Source organism: Chrysemys picta, chromosome 17 (assembly GCF_011386835.1).
Source record: "Chrysemys picta bellii isolate R12L10 chromosome 17, ASM1138683v2, whole genome shotgun sequence".
Taxonomy (NCBI): Eukaryota; Metazoa; Chordata; order Testudines; family Emydidae; genus Chrysemys; species Chrysemys picta.
Window position 1 is genome coordinate 18,202,487 of NC_088807.1, and position 24,985 is coordinate 18,227,471.

Sequence of the window (24,985 nt, forward strand, 5' to 3'; positions counted from 1 at the left end):
TACAGGATAGTCAAGCTCTCCTGTTGAAGCTGTTCCACTGTAGATAAATAATGAGTCATTGGAGCAGGAGAACTGGTTCCTGAGTCTCCCACATCCTGCCAGAGTGAGCTAGCCAGCAGACTATGGAGTTATGATCAATTTTCCATGCTTTCTTTTTCTCGCTCTCCATCATTCAAATCTTAAAGAGCCTTGTGGGCCACAGAGAGAGACAAAAAGCAAACATAAGAATGGCTCTGTAGCCCGGTGATTAAACCACTCATGTGATATGTGGGAGATGCAGGATCCAGCCTCCCTGACCATCAGTGGAACAGCTTCAAAAGGAGAGACTTAGGGAATCTCACACCAGATTGTCCCATACCACATTGGGTACAGCACTTACTTGAGAGATGGCAGATCCCAGCTCAAATCCCTTCTGCCTTGCAGGTGAAGAGGGGACCTCAAGCAGTGGTTTCCTATAATCTAGGTGAGTACCCTAACCAGTGGGATAAATGTTATGAGGGTTGTCCTCCTTCTACCCCAGGGACTATTTTGTGTGAGTGGCCCAATCTAATAGGCAGCCTCTGAGCACACCGACCCACTTGGGCCTTGCCCACAACATAGGTGGTCAGCTGCCGATCTTCCCCAGGTCTGTGTATTGCTCTCAGGTTTATGCCAGAGATAAGCATCTGGCAGGCTAGAGGGAAGCTGCAGTGCACATGAGCAGAAGCAGGAACATAGATACAGAGGGAACTTTTTCTGTAGAAACTTAAGAGCCGAATGACTTTAGGCACCTGCATGGTTTCGTGATGGGGAGGGGAAGGGGCACAGTACATCACAGAGGTGCTGAAACCAGGACGTATATGTCTAAAATAGGGACTTAGGCATCTAACTTTTTTTTGTGCAGTCAGGGTTAACATACTCTGATCACATTCAAGGTTGGCTGCCTGCTGCTTTTTGAAGGAAAATTGCTTTCGTTTTTACTATTGTATTTGGTTAATAAATAACTACATAAATGTGTAAACTGGAAGTACAAACTTCAACTGCAAGGAAAAATATCCATGAAGACTGAATAATTCCTCAAAGCCACAATCCATGTACAGCACGTAGGACCCTGCTATGCAGGTAAGAAATCAGTTTAGCAAAAAATGATCATAGAGAGATAGATTATTGCGAGCCCAGCCGCCTAATTTAATTGGGAAATTACAGTCAGATTCTTGATCTGAAACAACATGGAGGATAATTGACTACCATTTTCAGGTATTTTTGAACATACTATGAACACTTTTATGTTTACACACCACAGAATTTAAGACATTCCTCTCTATTAAAGAGGTTTAAGCAGGGTGGTTAGAAGGAAGTTGTTTCAAGACAAGGGAATTTTTGTCAATCTATTATACTTAATGGAATGGGCTTATTAATTTAATTGTCATTTTGTTGTTCAAAACATGTAAAAAGGTATCCAGTCTCTCTATCCTGTTGGAGAAATGGATTTGAAGGATGAGACAGAGATATGTTCTACCTTCTTTACAATTTGAGGCCAGATCCTCAGTTGGTGTAACTGATGTAGCCCCAATGATCCAAGTTAAGGATCTGACCCATGTAACATTACAACATTTTCTGAACTATTTTTTATTTGTTCAGCACCTGGGCAGAACTCTGAACCTCTGTAACAAACTTGATTTGGACATGTTTTTTGAATAACAAAACGAAAGGTCAGTCAATAGGAATATGGATTACAGCATTGCTCGCTAATGAATTGCTCTTTCTTGTATAGCAAAAACCCTGAAACATATAGTGCTTGTCTTTTAAGGGCCTGGGAGAACCTCATAATACCTGCCCAGCATGCTGCCTTTTGAGGAGTTTGGTGACGTATTGGTGTTTTGAATTTCTGCCCAGCAATGGATTCCTTATTCCAGTGGATGACAGCTATTCACATACTGACTTTTCTACAGACACCCTACTTGATAAGAGGTAAACAAAGTTCTTTGTTGAATTTATTTTAATGAAGTAATTAATCATTGCCAGGGTGAGGGAAAAAATCATGGGTGTCAACAATCTAAGGTTTCATTATATTTTAATAGTGTCTAACATTTTCATTTGTCAGTGCAGTGCATCTCACTTCTTTGTTCATCCCAATGTACATAGAGATGGCTCAACTCTACTGCCATCTGCAATTCCAACTCAGACTATTCACTGAGCAATGTCATTCACGGGATGCTACCAATCCCCCATAACACTATGAAACTCCTAAGTCTATTCAGAGGCAAAGAAGTTTATTTGCCATCAGCCAAGCAACAGGCTGCCCAATATAAATGTAAGATTCATCTCTATCTATCATACACTGGTCCACATGGGTTTTGCGATGAAACATCTGTTCACTGATCAATAAGAAATTATTTCAGAGGTTATTTTAGAAGTTGTAAGTCCCGTTTCTGATTAATCTGGTTTATTAGTTAGAGCACACTATTAAGTGTTAGAAGACCTGGGTTCTATTCTTGTCTTGTCTATTGACTCCCTGAGTGACTTTGGGCAGGTCACTTCATCTTTCTCTGCCTTGGATTTCTGAGCTGTACAACTAAACCGCGCCTTAGCCCAAGCCCTGCAAGCACGAATCAGCTGGTGCAGACCAGCCGCGGGTGCCTAACTGCAGCATAGATGTGCCTGTTAGAGGGCTTTCCCTTCACCCTCTCCCCTGGTTCTTGTCATGCAGACAGAAAGCAGAAGACCAGAAGTCTGAAGTGCAGGCAATGTGATGTTTATTGGTGTTAGTTTCCAGCAAGCGTGTGTACCGTAATTCTGATGCCACAAAGCCTTGTTTCCCAGTGTCCTGACTCCCCACTCCTAAGCAGGCATCATTATACCTGAAATGCACGCCCACAGTCCAACCCCTTACAAGTTATGGTCATGTTCTGTTTTGGGGGGTCATGGGTCTGGGTCTTCGTCCCTCCTTTTAGTATCCCTATGGGAGTGGTAAGGAGTGGGGTTGTGCTACGGTCAGGGGCAGACATTTCTCTGGCTTTTTAGTGTTTTACCTTCCCCCCAGTCTCCCTTGCCCCTCCTGACTGGTTGCTTGACCTTGCCTTGAGATAGAAGTTGAGGCAGTCTTCAAGTGTGTGCTCATACATCATACTCCCACCATGTCCAGTATCACTTTAACGTCTCTTATCTGTTCCCGTTATACTAACAAACCCATCTGGCTAGGCAGAAGCAACATACACAGAGTCTTTGTCCTTTGTTCACATATACTAATAAGAACATGTGTGTATCAAAAATTCAAACAGGCAAGCAAAACTCAAAATACTATCTCAAGCGAAAATACAAGCCTGGATCCCACATTGGCAGTAGCACTCCTAAGAGTGCCCTTAGGATGCTCTCAGCCACAGGAGTGCTTTAGCGGCCTTGTCAGCAACTTGCATGGCTAGAAATGTGCATCACCCAGGAGTGCCTGAAGAGGCTGTTTCACTTCTGGGGCACTTTGCAAGGATTGCTGGCTCCTGCCCAGCAGGGAGGCCCATTCCTGCATATGGCAATGTGGGATCCTGGGTGCTTGGCAGAACTGTAGCTGATCCAGCTGAACTGGGTAAAGTTCTTCAGAACTCCAGTGAACTTTGCAGGGATAATAAGGGTCCACGTGGTGCCTAAAATCACAGCCTGAAGCACCAATTTCATTATCCCACTCAACATTTAAAAACTGAAAATACAACTGTAAAATTCAGGGCAGGAACCTTATCACCCTCTCATTTCCCCTCAGGCTGCTTCTACATCATAAAGTTAATTCATTGATTAATTATCTGAAACAGAGAAAATATATATCTGTGTTTCCCTACAGGGGAGTATAAAATCATTCACCCTGAATTGCCTGTTATTGGATTCCTTGGAGAAGACGTTACCCTCCCTTGCCAAGTGATAGCCACGAGTATCCCTGGGGACATCACTCTCCACTGGAGTCTGGTTCAACCCCAGGAAAGTATAGCTGTGAGTTCTTATAACAGAGGAAACAAAGAAGAAAAACAGGATGAGAGATACTGGGGGCGAACAGAGTTCTTTCACCATGAAATGAACACAGGAAACATGTCTCTAAAGCTGAAGAATGTCCAGGCCTCTGACGCAGGGAATTACATGTGTCGAGTGGTTTCTGAGAACTGGTATGATGAGGTGGTGATTGAACTGCATGTGACAGGTCAGTGAAGATAATATTGAATCATTTATTACCAGATCTTTTGTTATTGACAGAAAGAGAGAAGGAGCTCAATTAATTCTTGGTGAAGCTCTTTTGTAGTCATCTCAGTTATGTCAGGAATGAGAAGAGCTGTGAGAACGATTTGCGGTTTCCGTGAACAGACACAAAAATATTGAAGTCCTAGAAAGCCTGCTTCACAGTGAGAGACTAAAGAAGCTCAATCTATTTAGTTTAACAAAGAGAAGTTTAAGAGGCAGTTTGATCACAGTTTATAATTACCTGCACGGGGAAGGGATTTCAGATATTGGAAGGATTTTTAATCGCACAGAAAAATGCAAAACAATATCTAAATTTACGGTCAGCAAATTTCAAATTGGAAATATGCTTTAAATTTTTAAAAATGAGGCTAATTAACCCTTGGAACAGATTACAAAGGTATTTGGTCACTTCTCCATCCTTTTTATATCAGGAGTGGTTATCTTTCCAAAAGATATCACCACAAACTACTGGTCTCAACCCAGAAACAATCAGGTGAAATCTAAGCCTTGCATTGTAAAAGCAATCTGACATAATGGTCCCTTCTGGCCTTAAAAACTATAGACTTGGGCCTGGTCTACACTACAAGTTTAGGTCGACTTTAGCAGCGTTAAATCGAATTAAGCCTGGACACGTTCACACGATGAAGCCCTTTCTTTCGACTTAAAGGGCCCTTTAAACCCGTTTCTTTACTCCACCTCCGACGAGGGGATTAGCGATAAAATCGGCCTTAGCGGGTCAGAATCGGGGTAGTGTGGACGGAATTCGACATCATTGGCCTCCGGGAGCTATCCCACAGTGCTTCATTGTGACCGCTCTGGACAGCACTCTCAACTCAGATGCACTGACCAGGTAGACAGGAAAAGACCCGCGAACTTTTGAATTTTATTTCCTGTTTGCCCAGCATGGAGAGCACAGGTGACCACGCAGAGCTCATCAGCACAGGTAACCGTGATGGAGTCCCAGAATCACAAAAGAGCTCCGTCATGGACCGAACGGGAGGTATGGGATCTGCTCGCCATATGGGGAGATGAATCAGTGCTAGCTGAACTCCGTAGCAGTAAATGAAATGGCAAAATATTAGAAAAGGTCTCCAAGGCCATGAAGGACAGAGGCCATAACAGGGACGCACAGCAGTGCCACGTGAAAATTAAGGAGCTACGGCAAGCCTACCACAAAGCCAGAGAGGCAAATGGAAGGTCCGGGGCAGAGCCGCAAACATGCCGCTTCTACGCGGAGCTGCATGCCATGCTAGGGGGTGCAGCCACCACTACCCCAACCGTGTGCTATGACTCCGTCACTGGAGAAACACGCAACAGGGAAGCGGGTTCGGGGTACGAGGAAGATGATGATGAAGACAATGAAGATAGCTCACAGCAGCAAGGAAGCGGAGAAACCGGTTTCCCCAACAGCCAGGATATGTTTATCACCCTGGACCTGGAGCCAGTAACCCCCGAACACACCCAAAGCATGCTCCCAGACCCTGAGGGCACACAGGGAACCTCTGGTGAGTGTACCTTTGTAAATATTACACATGGTTTAAAATCAAGCGTGTTTAATGATTAATGATTAATTTGCCCTGCCCTTCTCCTCCACCAGCTGCACATGTTTCTCCTTCACAGAGGCTAATGAAGATTAGAAGGAGAAAACGGCGGACTCGGGATGATATGTTCATGGAGCTGCAGATGTCCTCCCACGCTGACAGAGCACAGCAGAATGCGTGGAGGCAGTCAATGTCAGACTACAGAAAAGCACAATATGAACGAGAGGAGAGGTGGCGGGCTGAATCGCGGGATGAACAGAGCAAGTGGCGGGCTGAAGATGATAGGTGGCGTCAGCTTGCAGACAGAAGGCAAGAGTCGATGCTCCGTCTGCTGGAGCATCAAACTGATATGCTCCAGCGTATGGTTGAGCTGCAGGAAAGGCAGCAAGAGCAGAGACCGCCGCTACAGCCCCTGTGTAACCAACAGCCCTCCTCCCCAAGTTCCATAGCCTCCTCACCCAGACGCCCAAGAACACGGTGGGGGGGCCTCCGGCCACCCAGTCACTCCACCCCAGATGATTGCCCAAGCATCAGAAGGTGGCCTTCAATAAGAGTTAAAGTTTTAAACTGCAGTGTGTCCTTTTCCTTCCCTCCTCCCCCACCCATCCCGGGCTACCTTGGCAATTATCCCCCTAGTTGTGTGATGAATTAATAAAAAATGCATGAATGTGAAATAACAATGACTTTATTGCCTCTGCAAGCGGTGCTCGAAGCGGGGAGGGGAAGGTAGGGTGGTTGGTTTACAGGGAAGTAGAGTGAACTGGATGGGGGGGCGGAGGGTTCATCAAGGAGAAACAAACAGAAGTTTCACACCATAACCTGGCCAGTCACAAAACTCGTTTTCAAAGCTTCTCTGATGCGCACCGCGCCCTGCTGTGCTCCTCTAACCGCCCTGGTGTCTGGCTGCGCGTAATCAGCGGCCAGACGATGTGCCTCAACCTCCCACTGCACCATAAATGTCTCCCCCTTACTCTCACAGATATTGTGGAGTGCACAGCAAGCAGCAATAACAATGGGGATATTCTTTTCGCTGAGGTCTGAGCGAGTCAGTAAGCTGCACCAGCGCACTTTTAAACGTCCAAATGCACATTCCACCACCATTCGGCACTTGTTCAGCCTGTAGTTGAACAGGTCCTGACTACTGTCCAGGCTGCCTGTGTACTGCTTCATGAGCCATGGCATTAAGGGGTAGGCTGGGTTCCCAAGGATCACGATAGGCATTTCAACATCCCCAACGGTTATTTTCTGGTCTGGGAAGAAAGTCCCTTCCTCCCGCTTTCGAAACAGACCAGAGTGCCTGAAGACGCGAGCATCATGTAACTTTCCCGGCCATTCCACGTTGATGTTGGTGAAACGTCCTTTGTGATCCACCAGGGCTTGCAGCAGCATTGAAAAGTACCCCTTGCGGTTTAAGTACTCGGTGGCTTGGTGCTCCAGTGACAAGATAGGGATATGGGTTCCGTCTATCGCCCCACCACAGTTTGGGAATCCCATTGCAGCAAAGCCATCCACTATGGCCTGCATGTTTCCCAGAGTCACTACCCTTGATATCACCAGGTCTTTCATTGCCCCGGCAACTTGGATCACAGCAGCCCCCACAGTAGATTTGCCCACTCCAAATTGATTCCCGACTGACCGGTAGCTGTCTGGCGTCGCAAGCTTCCACAGGGCTATCGCCACTCGCTTCTCAACTGTGAGGGCTGCTCTCATCCTGGTATTCTGGCGCTTCAGGGCAGGGGAAAGCAAGTCACAAAGTTCCATGAAAGTGCCCTTACGCATGCGAAAGTTTCGCAGCCACTGGGAATCGTCCCACACCTGCAGCACGATGTGATCCCACCAGTTTGTGCTTGTTTCCCGGGCCCAGAATCAGCGTTCCACGGCATGAACCTGCCCCAGTAACACCATGATTTGTACATTGCTGGGGCCTGTGCCTTGTGAGAGGTCTATGTCCATGTCAATTTCCTCATCAGTCTCGTCGCCGCGCTGCAATCGCCTCCTCGGCTGATCCTGGTTTTGCTCTGGCATGTCCTGGCTCTGCATATACTCCAGGACAATGTGCGTGGTGTTCATAGTGCTCATAATTGCCGTGGTGATCTGAGCGGGCTCCATGATCCCAGTGCTATGGTGTCTGGTCTGAAAAAAGGCGCGAAACTAGTATCTGACGGAGGGAGGGAGGGGTGAGTGACGACATGGCGTACAGGTACAGGGAATTAAAATCAACAAAGGTGGCTGTGCATCAGGGAGAAACACAAACAACTGTCACACAGAATGCCCCCCCCCCAAAGATTGAACTCAAAATCCTGGGTTTAGCAGGCTGTTGATTTGACGGAGGGAGGGGGAAGCAAATGAATACAGAACAAATCTATGTTTTACATCTTAAGCTGGCAGATGACGGTGCAGCATGACTGATAGCCCTCGGCATCTTCTGGGAGCTTTGCAGAAAATAGCATACTACGACTGATAGCTATCATCGTCGAGACTGTTCGATAGGGCTGAGCATGTCTGCCCAGGTGCCCATGATTGACAGCCACTGCAGTACAATGACGACGGATATCAGTCGTAATATATCATCTTCTACCAAAAGGCAAGGGGCTGCTGTTGTGTGCAATGCAGTCCCACGTCTGTCAGCCCCACGTCTGCCAGCACCCAGATCGCCAATGAAGGCTACCAGTCATACTGCACTGTCTACTACCAAAAGGCAATTAGCTGCTGCTGTGTAGCAATGCAGTACCACGTCTGCCGGCACCCAGAGGACATATGGTGACAGTGAGCTGAGCTGAGCTGAGCAGGCTCCATGCTTGGCGTGGTATGTTGTCTGCACAGGTAACCCAGGTAAAAAGGCGCGAATCGATTGTCTGCCGTTGCTCTGACGGAGGGGGAGGGGCCTGACGACATGTACCCAGAACCTCCCGCGACACTGTTTTGCAGCATTCAGGCATTGGGATCTCAACCCAGAATTCCAATGGGCGGCGGAGACTGCGGGAACTGTGGGATAGCTACTCACAGTGCAATGCTCCGGAAGTCGACACTAGCCTCGGTACTGTGGACGCCGTCTGCCGATTTCATGCACTTAGAGCATTTTATGTGGGGACACACACAATCGGCTGTATACAACTGATTTCTTTAAAACCAGCTTCTATAAATTCGACCTAATTTCGTAGTGTAGACATACCCTTGGTCTCAAATGCTTATTAGCAAGATTGTCTAGTGAACCAACTCACTTAGCAACTTGGTTCTCTCAACCTCTTTGCCTCAAGTGAGTAAGAGAGAGAGTGTGTCCACACAGGATTTCACTTCTCTTATAGATTCTGAAATAATATCAAGGAAAATAAGTTTTCTTGAGGTACTACTGACTGCAGTGCACTTTGAGGCACAACATCTTTGTTTGAACTTGATGATGAAAGCTCCTCAGATTTACATGAGGGGAGAAACCTGTGTAAAAGCTCTGTAGTAAAGAGAGGCTGGAATTTCCCTCTAATGAAAAGTTCAGTTCCCAAATTCTGATGGACCTCAAAGGCTGCTTTTGTACACAAGGTGCTGTCTTGGGGGCAATTTCCCCAGGCTCTGGTCTGTTTGTGAAAGGCATGAAAAGTTTAAATATTGTTTTTACTCCATTTTTGTAGCTAGGGGTGGTGAGTCTTCCATTTACCTGGACAACTATGCAGCTCAGGGGATCGGCCTCACTTGCAAATCGGAAGGATGGTTCCCTGAGCCCCAAGTGCTGTGGCTAGACAGTAAAGGACAGAACCGAACAGAAAAGCCGACCACCATCAACACAAAGACACCTGCTGGAACCTACATTATTGAAAGTTCCATTAACATAGAACCAGAATCAGACAATGAAGTCTCCTGCAAAATAATCAACAACATGCTAAAAACAGCGAGCGAATCTAGAGTCCTGATTTCAGGTGAGTGCACGTTGGGATCAGTGACTTTAAGGAGCAATAAAGAGGATGCTTGGTTAATGAGATGGGTCCCGTTTTTCTCTCTCCTTTGTGGTAAGAAATAAATGCCCAGTTTGTCTGACCTAGTGGATGGAGCACTGGGCTAGGATTTAGGGTGACTGAGTTCTATTCCTCAATGTGCTGCTTACCCATTCAGTGACACTGGACATATAAACTACCTGTTCTGTGCCTCAGTTTCCCCATAAAAGGGAATGATGATACTGACCTCCTTTGTGCAATGTTTTGAGATCTACCATTGAAATGCCTGATAACTCCTATCTCTTCTATCTCCTTTTAAATACTTGTCTGTCATTTTCCAACAAAACCCATTTAGATAAAGCTGTGTTAAAACTTTAAAAAATCATAATTTGCACAAGTACATTAAGTGTTTTCTTTCTACATAACAATCCAGTGTTCTAATAGCTTTCATTGCACGTGAATATGTAACAAAGTTGCATGGCATTTTCAATATTACTAAAAGATACAGAAAACTGTTTCATTCAATGTACTGGTGCATCACTGAAAAAAGAGAGTAAAGTTAAGGTGGTGTGTATGACCTTCATTTTGGCCTCTCCTGATTCTTGTGTGCTTAATTTTTCCACATTAACGTTGAGTTTAAGTTTTCATTATTATTTAATGGTTATTGGGCAGATTCCATAGCCCTTACTCATACTTCAAAGTACTCACCCAGGTAAGTTGTCCCATTTGTATCTGTTGAGTACAGGGATTCTGTACTGAGTTCAAGCCCTGTTACTGACTTGCTTTATGGCCTCAGAAAAGTTGCTTAACTTCTCTCACTTTCCCCATCTCAATAGGGAGGTAATGATATTTATCCTACCTACTTCACATGGCTGTTGACAGGGTTAATTAATTTTAATGCATACAGAGAAATGGTTTATATCATTAACCTGAGTAACTCCACCAAAGGATACTACTTTTAGGTTCTCTATCTCCCTTCCTCAGTAGATGATCTTTCTGCCTTTCTTCTTATTTTATACTATTTCTGGTGGGAATGCAACAGCAAAGAGATGCATCTTGCATTTTCCCTAGTAAGCAGCAAGGGTTGTGCCCATGAGGTAGCGTGGGTATGACTTTCACCATTTCATGGACTGATGGAGAACAAGTTCTAACTTAAATATGAGCAGATTAAAACCTTTTATTAAATATGCATACAATTTCTGTCTGAATACTAGCGCTGAAAGGGTATTTGAGGTAAATCCTGCGAACCTTATTCATGTGAGACATGCCAATGTTGAGGTGTTTCTATCTGCATGAGTAAGGTGAGCTGGGTGTGCCTGAAGGTGTGTGCTTTTCCAGAACACATTGGAGGAGCCCAGAGCTCTGTTCTACATGATGTCCTTGAAGATGTGCAGAATCTTTTAATGTAAATCTGATTTCATCAGGGTCCTCAGACAGACTCTGTTTGGTTGGCCTTATAATTTTCATGATGTTTCTTAAGAATTATTGGAATGTAACTGATATTTTCATCTATTTTTCAGATGTTTTCTTCCCAGCCACCTCCCCTTGGATGGCTGCTTTCCTGGTCATTTTATTTCTTAGCATAGTCCTTATTGCTGCTGTAGGGTATAAGTTGAAAAGTAAGTATTTCTTTGTATGTTTTTTCAATAAATATGTGAAAATGTTTCAACAGATTATATGGAATTCTTTAACTATACTAAAGCCAAACAAAAACTGAAATGAATTTTCTAGGGGCAGATTCAGAAAATTAAATATGAGGGTCTGTACATTATAATTCCTTACCAGATATGTCCCTTGCTCTGAAAGACAATTTTTAAATTCCTCACATATAAATATATTCAAGGTCAGAATAGACATCAGACTTAGCATTCATGACAGTGACTGTTTCAATCAAAACTATTGTAGGATGCTATGAAAAATATCTCATTTTCAAAAGGCATTTTAATTTTTTTCAGAGAATAATGACACAACATCTCGCTCGGGTAAGTAACTAGGCAGGTGAATGCAAATTAATATAAACATATTTTATATCTTGATTTTGACACAGTCCCAGGGAGCCTGTGGAATCCCCATCACTGGAGAGTTTTTAGAACAGGTTCAACAAACACTTGTCAGAGATGGTCTAGGTTTACTTGTTCTTGCCTCAGCACAGAGGGTGGGACTGGATGACTTCTCAAGGTCCCTTTCACCCCCTACATTTCTCTGATTTTAGAACAAAAGTTTAACGTAACAGTTGCTGTTCTGATCTGAGAAGCTGTTTATAAATTACAGGAGATGGGTGGGTTTGTTCTGTTTTAATTGTGGTCAACAACTGTGTGCTTTTAACGTTTGCAGTATGCATCCAATGATTTCATAGGAGTTGGGGTTTATATTCAGGAATGAGCAACAGCGACTATTGCCATTAGTGGCTCATTAGGAAAGTTTGTTTCCTTCTGTTATAGACAGATCTTGTTATTAAAATCGATCACATTCAGGCTCACCTTCTGCCATTCATCCTTATGTGGACATTGTTCCAGAATCATTAACAGTTGTAGAAAAGGGTTGCTCATGTACATGAAGAAATCACTTATATCCTCCAATATAGACTAGGTAAAGTATAAAATTCAAGGCCTTTTATAACATAGGCACTGGAAACAGGAGTGATTGCCTCCTGCTGGTTGTCTGCCCGGGAATTATATTTGGCCATAGTGGATTTGCTCTTGGTCCACAAGATTCATTCAGGACTAGGGCAAGACCTGGACTTATTTAAAAAGCTGGGTGAGCGTCTAGCTCCTCTGATCACTCATTTCCCTTGTGGGTGTTCATGGGGTATCCTAGAAATTTCAGCATCCCATAATATTTCTCTGGTAAAAAAAATTTCTTCCTCAATTAAAGTTTCACTTTAGTCTTCTTCAGCAGATCAGTTCTATTTATTTCACATCACCAACACTTAATTGTTTTGGACTCCTTCCTTAATTTTTCAGCTCTCCCAAAACTTGACTCTGATACCTCTCTTTTCCCACCCCAATCATTGTACCAGTTGATATCTGATCCTGTTTACTGACGGCTTTGTCTGGCTCACTCAGAAGCTGTCCTGTAAAGTCAGAGGACGTGGTTTCGGGGGCTGTGCAGAGGCAAGGGGTCTCTATAAGCATCCTGACCTTTTCACAGATGACAGGCCATCCATTGCTTTATGTCGTCAGATTCTCTGCATAATCAGTGAACTGGAAGAAACCATCTTCCACTACAGTGAATGAGGAGATAATCTTCAAGTGAAACAATCTGTTCCTGTCTCCTAAATCAGGTTTTTCCTAAATGGAAAGAAACTGGTCCTGTATTTTAAAACTGTTTTGTGGTTGAAATAAGGCTTTGGGAAACTTATAAGAGTAATTAACATTGCAATGTGATTCCATGTATTTGCAGTAACTGAGAAGAAAACAATGGAAGAAGGTAAATATATGTTTGATGTGATATAACATAAGGTGTTAGGAGTATTTCCATGAGTCAGATTCATGGAGACAATATTACACAGAATGCTGAAATTTTCCAAGACATTAACCACAGAGGTATCAGTCCTTACCCAGGTAAAGGAATCACTGAGGACTAGGACTTTTGTTAATATAAGAATCTCTGAATCTATCTGTCACTAAGGGATTACACCAGGGCTATTGGCCACTAAAGACTTACTTATGCCCTCAAAATAAGGCTTACGTGAGATTTAGGCTATGTACACACTACAGCTTATGTCGGTAAGTTATCACAGAATCATTGAATCATAGAATATCAGAGTTGGAAGAGAACTCAGGAGGTCATCTAGTCCAACCCCCTGCTCAAAGCAGGACCAACCCCAATTAAATCAACAAGTTATGTCACTTAGGGGTTTGAATAAGCTCCTAAGTATACCTAAGTAACGTAAGTTACACCGACATAAGTGGACAGCACTAAGTCAGTGGGAGAGCTTCTCCTGCTGATAAAGTTATAGCCGGTTGTTGTATGAGGATTAATTAAACCCACTGGAGAGCTCTCTCCCGTCAGTTAGAATGGCTACACTAGAGAACTTAGCTGCACCGATCCAGCTGCATCACTGTAAGCTCTCTAGTGTAGCCACATCCTTAGAGAGCCAACACTAGTCTTGTGCATGAGTTACGTCTCTCTTAAATTTTAGTGTGAGGTCTTAAATAGGAATTAAGATATTCATTCTGCACCGGGGAGAATTTTGCTGTGAGTGAGCTTTGCTATCAAGCAAGCCAACTTCTCTCCATAGGGAATGTAGCACACATAATCACTAGAAAGCCACTAAGTATGGGTAATTATGAGTAAACCTAGACCTGCTGCTGCCCTGTCTTTCAGAAGGCAAGAAAATTTAAAATAAAATTTCATATTGGGGGGAAAAAGAAAGGAAAGGGGAAAAAAGAAGAAATTACAGTAAAGTCATTTCCCAGTCTCATGAGCTTCCATATTTCAGTTCCGCAGGTACTCTCAAAAGAAACTTCAAACTAGAGGAACATTATTAGATCACTGATGCATTTAAGTGAAAGAAGCCTAGGCTGAAATCCAACATAATACTTAAGCATTTGCTCCATTTTAAATACCCAAGTAGTCTCACTGAACTCTTAACTCAGGTGCTAATCTCCTATCAAATCAAAATTAAAATCAGCTTCTGTATGTTACCACAAACAACCAAAGTAAAATCAATCAAAAGTGGATATGAACTACTACGAAAAACTTAAAAACTGAATCTTAATCCACTACAAAAAATAAGAAAGGAAGGAACCAAGAGTAAATCACTCAAAGTATAATTTAAACTAAGTACAATATATGTAATGACTGAATAACTGTATGTGATAGATTAAACAAGACTAATCTTTAGACTATCATATAACACGAGAAAACGTTCATATGTAAGTACAATCTGAGCATGAAAATTTATTATGTAATTTACTTCAAAAAAGTATTAATAGATTTTGATTCATGAATGATGGGGATCTGTTTGATACTGGTTGGTTATATAGTTTCATTGTGATATATTTAGGCAGATTATGTTAATATATTATGTTGGCTGAGATAAACCGTTTGTCCAAGGCAGTACTCCTCTGTCAATGAAATATATTCTAATGTCTAAGGCTGTATGTGAGAGATATATCAAAATCACGGGAACACTGCATTTTTCAACAAGGTCCAAAGTTTGGCCTGGTCAAAATTTTGGAGGCGGGGGGTGGGGGGTGGGGGAGGTGTCAATATTTTTTCTTCTGGAAAGTGTTTATGTTCTATGGAAAACTTACAGTATTCATACAGGTTTCAGGGTAGCAGCCGTGTTAGTCTGTATCCTCAAAAAGAACAGGAGTACTTGTGACACCTTAGAGACTAACAAATTTATTAGAGCATAAGCTTTCGTGGGCTACAGCCATCCGAAGAAGTGGGCTGTAGCCCACGAAAGCTTATGCTCTAATAAATTTGTTAGTCTCTAAGGTACCACAAGTACTCCTGTTCTTTTTGAGTATTCATACAAACACTGCACATTTCTAAAACAAAAAAGTTTTGGTTTTTGCCTGAACATTTTAAACTTTTGGTTGTTGCATATGGATTTTAAAATCTTGTGTTTTTGACAAAAAAGTCCCATTTTCAGTTACACCTAAAAATGTAGTGAACTATACAAATATTCAAATAAAGTAAAAAACATTGTGATATGCTCATGGATTAAATCAGTGAGTTTACACTGGATTTGCAACAGTGTAACTGAGAGCAGAATTTGACCCATACTGTATGAATGATTTTATTTTAAAGTAAATTATAGATATAGGTGTAAAGTGTAATGCATATTTCATAAATGCCATAAAATAGACTAAACAACATTTGCCTTCTATCTTACAATGATATTTACATATAATTTCTTTCAGAAAAAGAACGCCTGCTCTCCACACTAGGTGAGAATGCAAATGCTCTTATGGTTTGTCATTTCTCTTATGTGTGTTCATGTGCACGTATAGAAGAAAGGCCACCATCCCCAAGTATTTTTGTCTGGTGAACAGGCCCAGTCAAGTTCTTATATGAGTTTAGATTTTCAATGTTAAATATGGATAATTGAATGCAGATCATTTCCAAGTGAAATGCTCTTTCTTGGATGTGTGTGGAGACATTTAGATTTTTTTAAAAATTTCATGGGTTATTTATTATTTTAGAAATTGTTTTCATATCCATTTTGCAAAGACTTGAATCTGGTTTAACAATGGAATAATATGGAATAAAGTGTCACAGCCCAGCTCACAGCTTTTCACCCAGGACCCCAGGAATTATTTGGGGGCAGTTTTCTGGCCTATGTTATAAAGGAGTTCAGGCTAGGTGATCACAATGGCCCCTCTACCCTTGGAATCCATGAACTGTCTCAATTAAAGCCAATCACTATCCCAGTAACATGCATTTGTTCTTGTTTTTCATTCATTTACTCTTTTAGAGACAAACAAAAGGACAGATCGAATAGGTAAGTCTCATTTTATTAAAACGCTCAGTGTAGACAGTCAGAGCTTTGCCATAAATGAAAATAAGCTGCTTTATAAGAATGAACAGCAGCATATTTTTATTTGAATGACTATTATATGTATTTTATTTTCAATCACTGTCAGAGATTATTAATAAATGGGGCTGAACGCTAGAAAAGGTGATCATACATAGCTGCCTATTTACCGACATCATAATCATTGCTCCCTTACTAGGGACTGGAGAGAGTTCTCTACTGGTGTCTCTATGCCTTTGACCCTCTCCTATGCTCTCTCTCCCTGTGGGACATCATTTGAACACACAGCTTATACTCGCTCTTCTAAAACAAAGACTCATAGTTCATCTTCTTCACCTCTTATCTCTTCTCTCCATTCAGTCACACATCTCTGACTGCCTTTCAGATACCACTCCCAGGCTGTCTTGCCACTAGCAACCACAAAATGAATTTATTTTCCTCAAAATCCCTGCTCTCTTCCTCCCTTCTCTATCGCCCTTGGAATGCAGCTTTGCCATCATTTCCTTCTCCTCTCTCTCCATTTTCCCGTAGGTTGATGGAGTGGGCAGGATTTGACTATTTTGTGTTCTTCCACAATGACATTGGCTCATTCTACTCAATTTCCATCACCAAAAGCCTTCTCCAGCTTTCAGCTTGACCACCACAACATCCACATTTACAACCTGCTAGACCCTCACCTCATCCCCTTCCACTTTCTATTGACCCAAATTCTGCTTCACTAGTCACCTAATTTCTCCCCTGATCTAAGTCCACCCTTCTCTTAATATTCTTTCACTGGCTTTCCCTTGCAATCTACATAAAAGATGAGATTGTTGTCCTAAAATTCATCTCCTGTCTGATTTCTCCAAAATAGTTTCTCTTCTCTCCTCCAGCACCTTCTTTGCTCCACCTGCAACTGCAAATTTCATTCCATTTTTCATCCATGATTTCTTCCCATGTGTCCCCTGTGCTTTAAACCTCACAGACCAATGATGATCCAAAGTGCCTCCACACTATATAACTGCAAGTCTCTTATTAAAACACATTTCTCTTCTTTTGCCTGTGAACCCGAGCTCCACAAAGTAGAGCTGCTTGAAAAAATGGAAACAATTTTCACAAACATTTTTTTCCAATTTTCCCCTTTTTCCATTTATTATTTCTTCACAGTTCTGAAATAAACAAAAAAAACCTGATCTGCTCCATCATATAATGAGATAAAATAAATATTAAACAAACATACATGCATTTGAAGATTAATTGTGGAACTAACTAAGAGGACTCTGCTAAACATCTCTGTCAATCACTCTTTTTGCATAGCATCCTTCATCTCTACAGGAAATTGTCAGTGTACATGACATGCTCTTAGTGGCAGGAGGCTCGTTAAGTTGAATGTCTTAAAGCATGTAGCATGCTGTTGGCAAGCTACAAATAATAAAAATAATGACAGAGATCACTCAAAGCCTCTTCCAGTGTTTTGCACTCTATTGTTTGAAATAAATGGCACAGAGACTGAGTCGTAAAAACAGATGGCTATTAAATATTGAGTGAGAATTTAGCAGGATCCCTGCTATGCATGTGTAATAGCAGAATTCCCTATGAATAGTTTTCACAACATTTTCCATGGATCACTGACTCTTTGATCACTCTCTCAGTTTTTATTCTCTCTCTCTCTCTCTGCTGTTCATTGCACTAATTTTAATTACTATTTTGCAGCAATTGAAGACATACAAGCAAATACTGGTAAGAAAACTTGTCTGTTTTGTTACTTGCCTTAGAATAAAAAGGTGAATGTTCTGGTGAGTCTGTCTAGGGCATCTGGAAGGTGAAGCCCAGTAAATGTGGTCAAATACCAGCCTGTGAGACTCTGCTTCTACTTCAGGAACATAAGATCTGCCCTACGGGGTCATAGCAAAGCTATGCTCGCTATCCTGTCTCCTACAGTGGCCGGTACCAGAGCTTCAGGGGGAGTGTACAGAACAGCCAATTCTGAGGAGATCCCTCCTAAGTTTTCCATCCTGACTTCTGGCTATCAGAGATTTAGGGTCACCTCCAGCAAGAGGTTGCATCCCCGACCATCTTGGCTAATACCCGTTGATAGACCTGTCCTCCATAAATCTATCTAATCCTTTTTTGAACCCATTTATTAAATTGGCCATCACAACATACCAGGTTGACTGGGTGTTGGGTGAAAACAGTACTTCCTCTTGTTGTATTGAACCTGCCTATTAATATCACGGTGTGACCCCTGCTTTTTGTATTTTGAAAGCAAAGCATGTGGCCCATTATCCCCACTCTTTTGGGATTAAGAAACATTCTCCTTTGCTCATGAGTCTATCTTGCTTAATACATTGTAACAAAACTGTGGGCACAAATCTATTTATTTATTTATTTATTACCATAACATCTAGCCAAACTCCACTGTGCGAGGAGCTGTACAACATGTATTAGATGAATTACAGTAGCATCTAGGATCCCAGTCATGGCACTTGCTAGGTGGTGTGTATTATTTGATAGGTGAGTTACAGTAGCACCCAGTATCCTCAGGCATAACCCAAGAGCCCAGTGTTTGGTGTGGTATGCTATTTAGTAGGTGTATTATGGTAATGCCTATAAACCCCAGTCATGGAGCAGGACCCCATTGTTCTAGGTGCTGTACAAACACAGAACAAAAAGACAGCCCTTGCCTCAAGAGGATTACAATCTAAGTAAGACTACAGATGTTACTATTCTACACATCATGGCCACTTGCACGTCCATGACAACAGCACAGATGGAACCCAGATCTCTCCTATTTCTATAATACAGGCACCTACTGCTTCAGCTAAACAAATGTCTTCAATAACTGTAAGATGTATAGGGCTTGTGAAATGCAGTTGAACAGTTCTGATTCCAGCCAGCAGAAGGCACTGGTGATACACACGCACTTGCAAAATCATTAAAATGTTGTGGCCCTGTCTACCTTAGGATTATAGCCTAGATGCTAAGGGCAATGACACCTTTATACTTACACAGATTCAGGTATATAATGATAGTATGTGCACTAACCATAGTGCAGAGATTATCAATATTAATGCTTGTGAGTTGTTTTTTTTTTAAAGAAATTATCTTCGTTTTAAATCCGCAGCAGTCATTGGAACTGCAACAGGGATGAATTTGGTTCTTTTAGTTTTTGCAACACTGCTGTTAGGGAGACAACAATCATATGAGCTAACACATTCTACACTGTACTTCACTATCACACAAAAATTGTGAGGCAGGACTCAACAGTGCTAGACAATAGCACTGGTAAATGATGATGTTTAAGTTAAGAACTGAAAACGTTTATTTCTGGTGCCTGATTGTATGATACAGGTACAATAATTTACGTAAGATTTATGACGCTACAACTACAAAAACAGACCCCGGTAGTCACTTTTGGCTGGAGGCACTTTGAATGGCTGAGTTAATGGGGGACTGCACTGCAGACAATTGAATATAAAAATGTTGGGGAAGTATTTATATAATGGAATGAACCAACGTTGCTCTCTGCTTTGTGTCTTTGATAGTCACAGCGCAGAGATTGTAACATATCATTGTCAATAACATTTATGCCTAGGATTTTCAAGGGAGCTTAAGGAAAATAGGTGCCCAGCTCTCATAAATCTCTGCCTCAGTGGCCAAGCGATTGCCACTCTTCCCGTAAAGAAGCTCTAAAACTAAGAGCTCAGCTCTTACTTAGGTGAGTAGTTCCATTAACTGGAATGGGACTGTTACCATGGTTAAAGAACTACTAGCACACAAAAAATTACATGACTGAGCCCCATTGTCTAAGCATTGTTTGTACAGAGTTCTCAGAATTTTAAAAACAGTATCAGAAAAGAGCTAGTTAGGTCAGTGACTAGAGTTTCCTTTAATTTCAGATCGATTCTCAGGAGAGCTGGGTAAGTTGATTGGTTTTAAATTATCCACTTATTCTTTAAATGAAAATGATATTTATTGCTTGTGTATTAACTAGATTAAAACAGCATGGAGATGAGGGTGCTATAAACACATGGGTAGGCAGACAGAAGATATTTTAAACTCCATTGTATTTCACTATGCCAGTAATTATCAAGGCAGTAATTGCTTTTTCCCTCTGTAGAATTCAGAAGAGCTCAGAGCTATGCAGGTAAGCTGCAGTGCATACAGTAAACCTGTTATCTATAAATTACGAGATATTTTCTTTGACAAATTAATATTTGAATTGAAAATCATTCCTTGTACATTGACTGGATATATTTACAGATTATATAAACATATGTTATATCTCTCAATCCATCAGTACCTTAAATTCTATTGTATTGACCTGTTTCACAACCGCAGTAATTATCCGTTAAGCACTAACGACGAGCTCAGTGCTGTAGAAGCACGTGGAAGGTCCGGTCCCTGTCAAGAACACTTTACAGTTGAAGGCCCCAGTCCAGCACAATGTTTAAACATGAGCATGACTCTAAACATGAATAGCCCTGTGGTCAGTTGTTGGCTATGTGTGTGTTCTCTCTGTGTGCTATGCCGTCTCTGCGCAGATCGCTGACACAGCAGACCTCGATCGAACTGCCCAATAAGACCACAGACTTGGTTCAGTAGTGAAGACACTTGGCCAGGTTTATTGTCAATGAAGTATGGTAATAGCACCCAGCATACTCTATGGGGATAGTGAGGCACACATGCTCGTTACAATGGACTCGATTCCATGAGCGGCAGGACTCTCTGCTCCCCCCAGTCCAGACAGACACCCCCTCTGTGACCCCTCTTTTATACACTGATACAAACATGTTATGTATTGTCCCTCTGACACGGTTAGTTACCACCCTTTACCTCTTACCTCTTCGTTTGCTCAAAACATCTCTATCCATCACACTGTCATCCTGACCTTATCTTTAAGAGGGGTCAGTGTGTCCCGGTACTATCTTTGGGGAGTGTATTTACACTTTAACCTTTTATTGGGGTGTTCTGGTACTACCCATTTGGAATGTGTTTACGTGAATACTTTGTGTCTAGGAGTGCTTGTGTTTTTGCAAAGCCAGACCTGTTCTTGCCAAGTTCATGTATTGGATAGTGAACCTGCAAGCAGGCATCTGCTTTGTAACAGGGCCTGACTTTTGCTCATAGCCAAACTTTTGATAACTTGGCTTTATAGCAGCAGGGCCTGACTTTAGTTCAGGCCTTAAGTCTCATACCAGGCCCTTTATTCCAGGCCTTATGTCTCAGGTTCTCTCTATTGGTGCCTAATAAATAGAGAAAAATATTCACACACTGCATGTTATGGATAAAATCTAAATGATACTTATGTCTTACAGCATGATTGTGTGTGTGTGTGTTTCTGCAACAGCATTTTGCTGTTGTGGATTAATATTAGTGGTGTTTTACCTAAGAAGAAACGTCAGTGTAGAGAGGATGTGTGCCTTGCGTACTAAGAGAAGAGGGATCACCAGGAATAAGAGGAAGCGTGGGAAAAGGCATAAAGCTGAGGGGGAGAAGAATAAACAGGGAATGTTGGGGTGAGAATCTGGTGGAGTGAAAGAGGGTATAGTGAGAGATGAAGGTGGAGAGGCAGGTGCCCTGTGCAGAGCCTTGAAGATATGGATGAAAAGCATGTTCCTGATGTGCAGGGTAAGAGGAAGACAATGAAGGGATTAAAGAAGGTGACTGACAGTAGAGGCAGTAAGACACAAATCAGATGAGGAGCCTAACTTGACCTCTTCTGGTTTAAATTAAAGTTGGGATGTGAGGTGCAAGTTGGGGAAGTGAGAGAGGAGGAGGTTGTGGGAGATGTGGAAGCATGAGATGACCAAGGACTGGAGAAGCATTTTAGTCATAGAGATAGGCAGGGAGAGATGTTGTGAAGTAAAAAACAGACAAGGTTTGTCACCAGGGAGACAAGGTGAAAAGAAAACCAAGGTTGTGGGTCTGTGTACCAGGGTTAAGACAGAGCTGTCACCAGCAGTGGAGAAAGGCAGGAGAGTGAAGGTCTTGGGAAGAAGACTGAGTTCAGTGTTAGCCATATGGCGTTTAAGCTGGCAGGAGAACAGTGTGTCTGCTGTGAGCATTCCCAGAGCTCTCCAGGCAGAGCAGGGGACCCAACTGCACCATCTTAATTGACTGTGCTGCTTGATGCTCCCCTTCATGCTGGGAACTCTGGGATGCACCGTGCCTCAAGCCTGAAATAAGCCTCTTATTTAAAGACAAATAAAGCTATTTCAGAATAGAACTTCACTCCAGGATTAATTCACCCATTGAGACAGTTTTTAAAGCACTTGTGGTTTGTAACATAACACTAGAATTTCACATCCTTCCGGTCAGTGTGGTGGCCTTAGGATGTGGCAGAGCATTGTGTGATTTTTGCCTTTAGGGGTGTGTGTGTGTGTGTGTGTGTGTGTGTGTGCGCGTGCGTGCCTGCGTTATATAGCACATAGGGTTTGGTCCTGCAAGGTGCTGAGCATTCTGACCTGTTCCAAGGAAGCAGTTGCAGTCAATGGAGCTACTCATGTTCTGATGCGCTTTGCTGGGCTAGAGAGCTCAGCACAATTCAGGATCAGACCCCTAGTACTCTTCCTAATTATTTTTTCCATAGCAACACATAGGAAGTATCCTGCTTCCCTTCACTAAAGGGGTGGGAACATCTGAATAGCACCTCCAGCAGCCATTCAGCCACAGCAGAGCAGGATGGGTCAGAGCGATGTGTTTGCAATATGCTCCTTACTGCTCCTTACTGCTGCTCACAAAGGAGCAGCTTGTATCTCACCTCCAGAAATTGCTTCCTCCTGGCCCAAAGCCAGCAGCTGACGCTCCCTTGGAGCAAAGACACAACAGCGGGGACCTTAGCCAGCTCCCCTGCTGCCTTACTCCAGTACTGGAGTGTAAGAACAGGAAGAGCTCCCCATGCCCCCTCCCTTCCCCAGGGCTGGACTTTGCCTGCAGAGTGTGTAAATTACTGTCATACCGTACCCGTTATGCTGATATTTATATGAATTTGTAATTTTAAAATTCATTTCTCCCCTGTTTTTTTCCCTGTCTCTTCTCTTTACACTGAGTGTCCCTGATTCACTCTTTACTAACCAGGGGACCTTTCCGGTTTCTCTCCCCAGTTCCCATCACTCTCGATCCAGATTGCAAACACCCAGAACTCAAACTGTCAGAGGATCAGAAAAGAGTTTGGCAAGAACCTGCATCTCCTGAGCTGGATGCAGCCTCCGGGGCCCTGCTCGTGGTGGGGAAGGAGGGGTTTGTGGCTGGGAGGCACTACTGGGAGGTGGAGGTGGGGGAGAAACTGGACTGGGAGCTGGGGGTGCTTAGTCAGTCAGCGAGGGACAGAGTGAAAAGAGAGAAGGCAGAGAAACTCCCTGAGGAGGGATATTGGTCTCTGAAGAAATCCCAGGGAGACTTTTTTTCAAGCATAAAAAATGATAAGATTGAAAAGAAGGATACGGCATATAAAGTGATTGGTGTATTACTGGATCAGGAAGAGGGAAGAATCTCATTTTATAATGCAAATGTGATGTTCCTCATCACAACTATCCCTGCAGAGCTTACTAATAAAATTTTGTATTACCCATTCCTCAGTCCCAGGAACAACACAGGCGAGCAGAAACCGCTAGCAATCCATCCCATCAGAGTCCCTGTTCCTTTAAAGCCTCTGAGAAAGGAAAAATGAGCTCTAGTTACTTTAGAGAAGTAAAATTCAAAACAGAGGGGAGAAGGGAATGTCAACATGGGAAACACCAGAAACAGTAAAATAAGCAGAGTAGAAATTGATGATAAAATAAAACACATAAAACAGAAGAAAAAGGAGAAAAATGCTTTTCATAGGCTTGTTGACTCAGAAGTCGAAATCAATAAATTCTGCAAGGAATGAGACTTGTCTTCATAGAAATATTTTTATTTAACTTTCTGTTGCATTTTTTTTAAAATAGGAAAATACTTTAATGACAAAATCTTGGGGGGCTGTGTTGAGATGGAGGGGAAATGAAAGTGATATTGCCAAGCAATAGTTAGAAAAGACACCATTATGGATGGCTACCCAAAAGAAGAGGATACAATCTTGCAATTATTCAGTTGCTGGTTAGGAGTTATACAGGAATGGTGATGAAGAAAAATTAAATGTCTAATACAAACCCTGTATCCCCAAAAGCATATTAGCACTCCCATGTGACATCTAAAGCAATACTAGGAAGAGAGAGTTTGATTATGCAATACAGAAAATTAAAAAAATTAAGGTTATGTATAAAGTCTAACTTTATGCCCTCTTGGAAGTCCTCAGATGTTTTCTGCTGCCTTTTTAAGTGATTAGACCTCAAAGAGTGGTGTTGTCATTATGATGTATTTTTTATTAAACTGTCCATATTTCAGTAAACATGGAACCTGCCTCTGGGTATATTTCACTGGTGGGTATAATTCCCTAACTTTGGCTCCATTGATCCCAGTACATATAGTAGCTTTGTTAATACATTATATAAATCTGTAGGTACTCCTGAGTCACTAATTTAGCTTAAGAAGCACAACATTCATTATGTTCCTCAGAAACCCTGAAGTATTTACTTTATATGTAACTCGTGGGCTTCATATTCTACTTTTCCCCACACTAGCTCAAGCAGTTTAGGAATTAAGGTGAGTCACAAAGTGTTAGGAACTTTCTCAAGAAGCAAAGCCCCCTTGTGTCTCCAAAACACCTGCCCAGTTCATCTCAAATAATCAAAAACAAAACTATTCTACAGATGGAGGACAAAAGAGAGTAGATTTTAATACTTGTCCTTATAATTGGACTCTCTCTCTCTCTCTCTCTCTCTCTCATGATAAAATCTATATTTTATATAAACCAGATACGAAGAGGGAGGCAG

At 42.2% G+C, this 24,985-nt stretch overlaps 1 protein-coding gene across 6 annotated transcripts; it reads left to right on the forward strand.

The window, feature by feature from the left end:
* Window positions 1-131: 131 nt before the first annotated feature.
* Window positions 132-24,508, forward strand: LOC103306697 (butyrophilin subfamily 3 member A3-like). Of its 6 annotated transcripts, none has more exons than XM_065571672.1 (14): window positions 132-463; window positions 1,621-1,691; window positions 1,790-1,950; window positions 3,809-4,159; window positions 9,362-9,646; window positions 11,182-11,280; window positions 11,617-11,643; window positions 13,064-13,090; window positions 15,538-15,564; window positions 16,092-16,118; window positions 17,844-17,870; window positions 20,030-20,050; window positions 20,251-20,277; window positions 23,237-24,508. In XM_065571672.1, the coding sequence occupies exons 3-14, from the start codon at window positions 1,878-1,880 to the stop codon at window positions 23,800-23,802; spliced, it is 1,557 nt and encodes a 518-aa protein (XP_065427744.1). In that variant the 5' UTR covers window positions 132-463; window positions 1,621-1,691; window positions 1,790-1,877; the 3' UTR covers window positions 23,803-24,508. The 6 variants fall into 6 exon arrangements, with proteins under 6 accessions (XP_065427744.1, XP_065427748.1, XP_065427743.1 ...); XM_065571671.1 differs by lacking the exon at window positions 132-463 and adding an exon at window positions 682-1,101; XM_065571674.1 differs by lacking the exon at window positions 132-463 and adding an exon at window positions 812-1,236.
* Window positions 24,509-24,985: the final 477 nt, after the last annotated feature.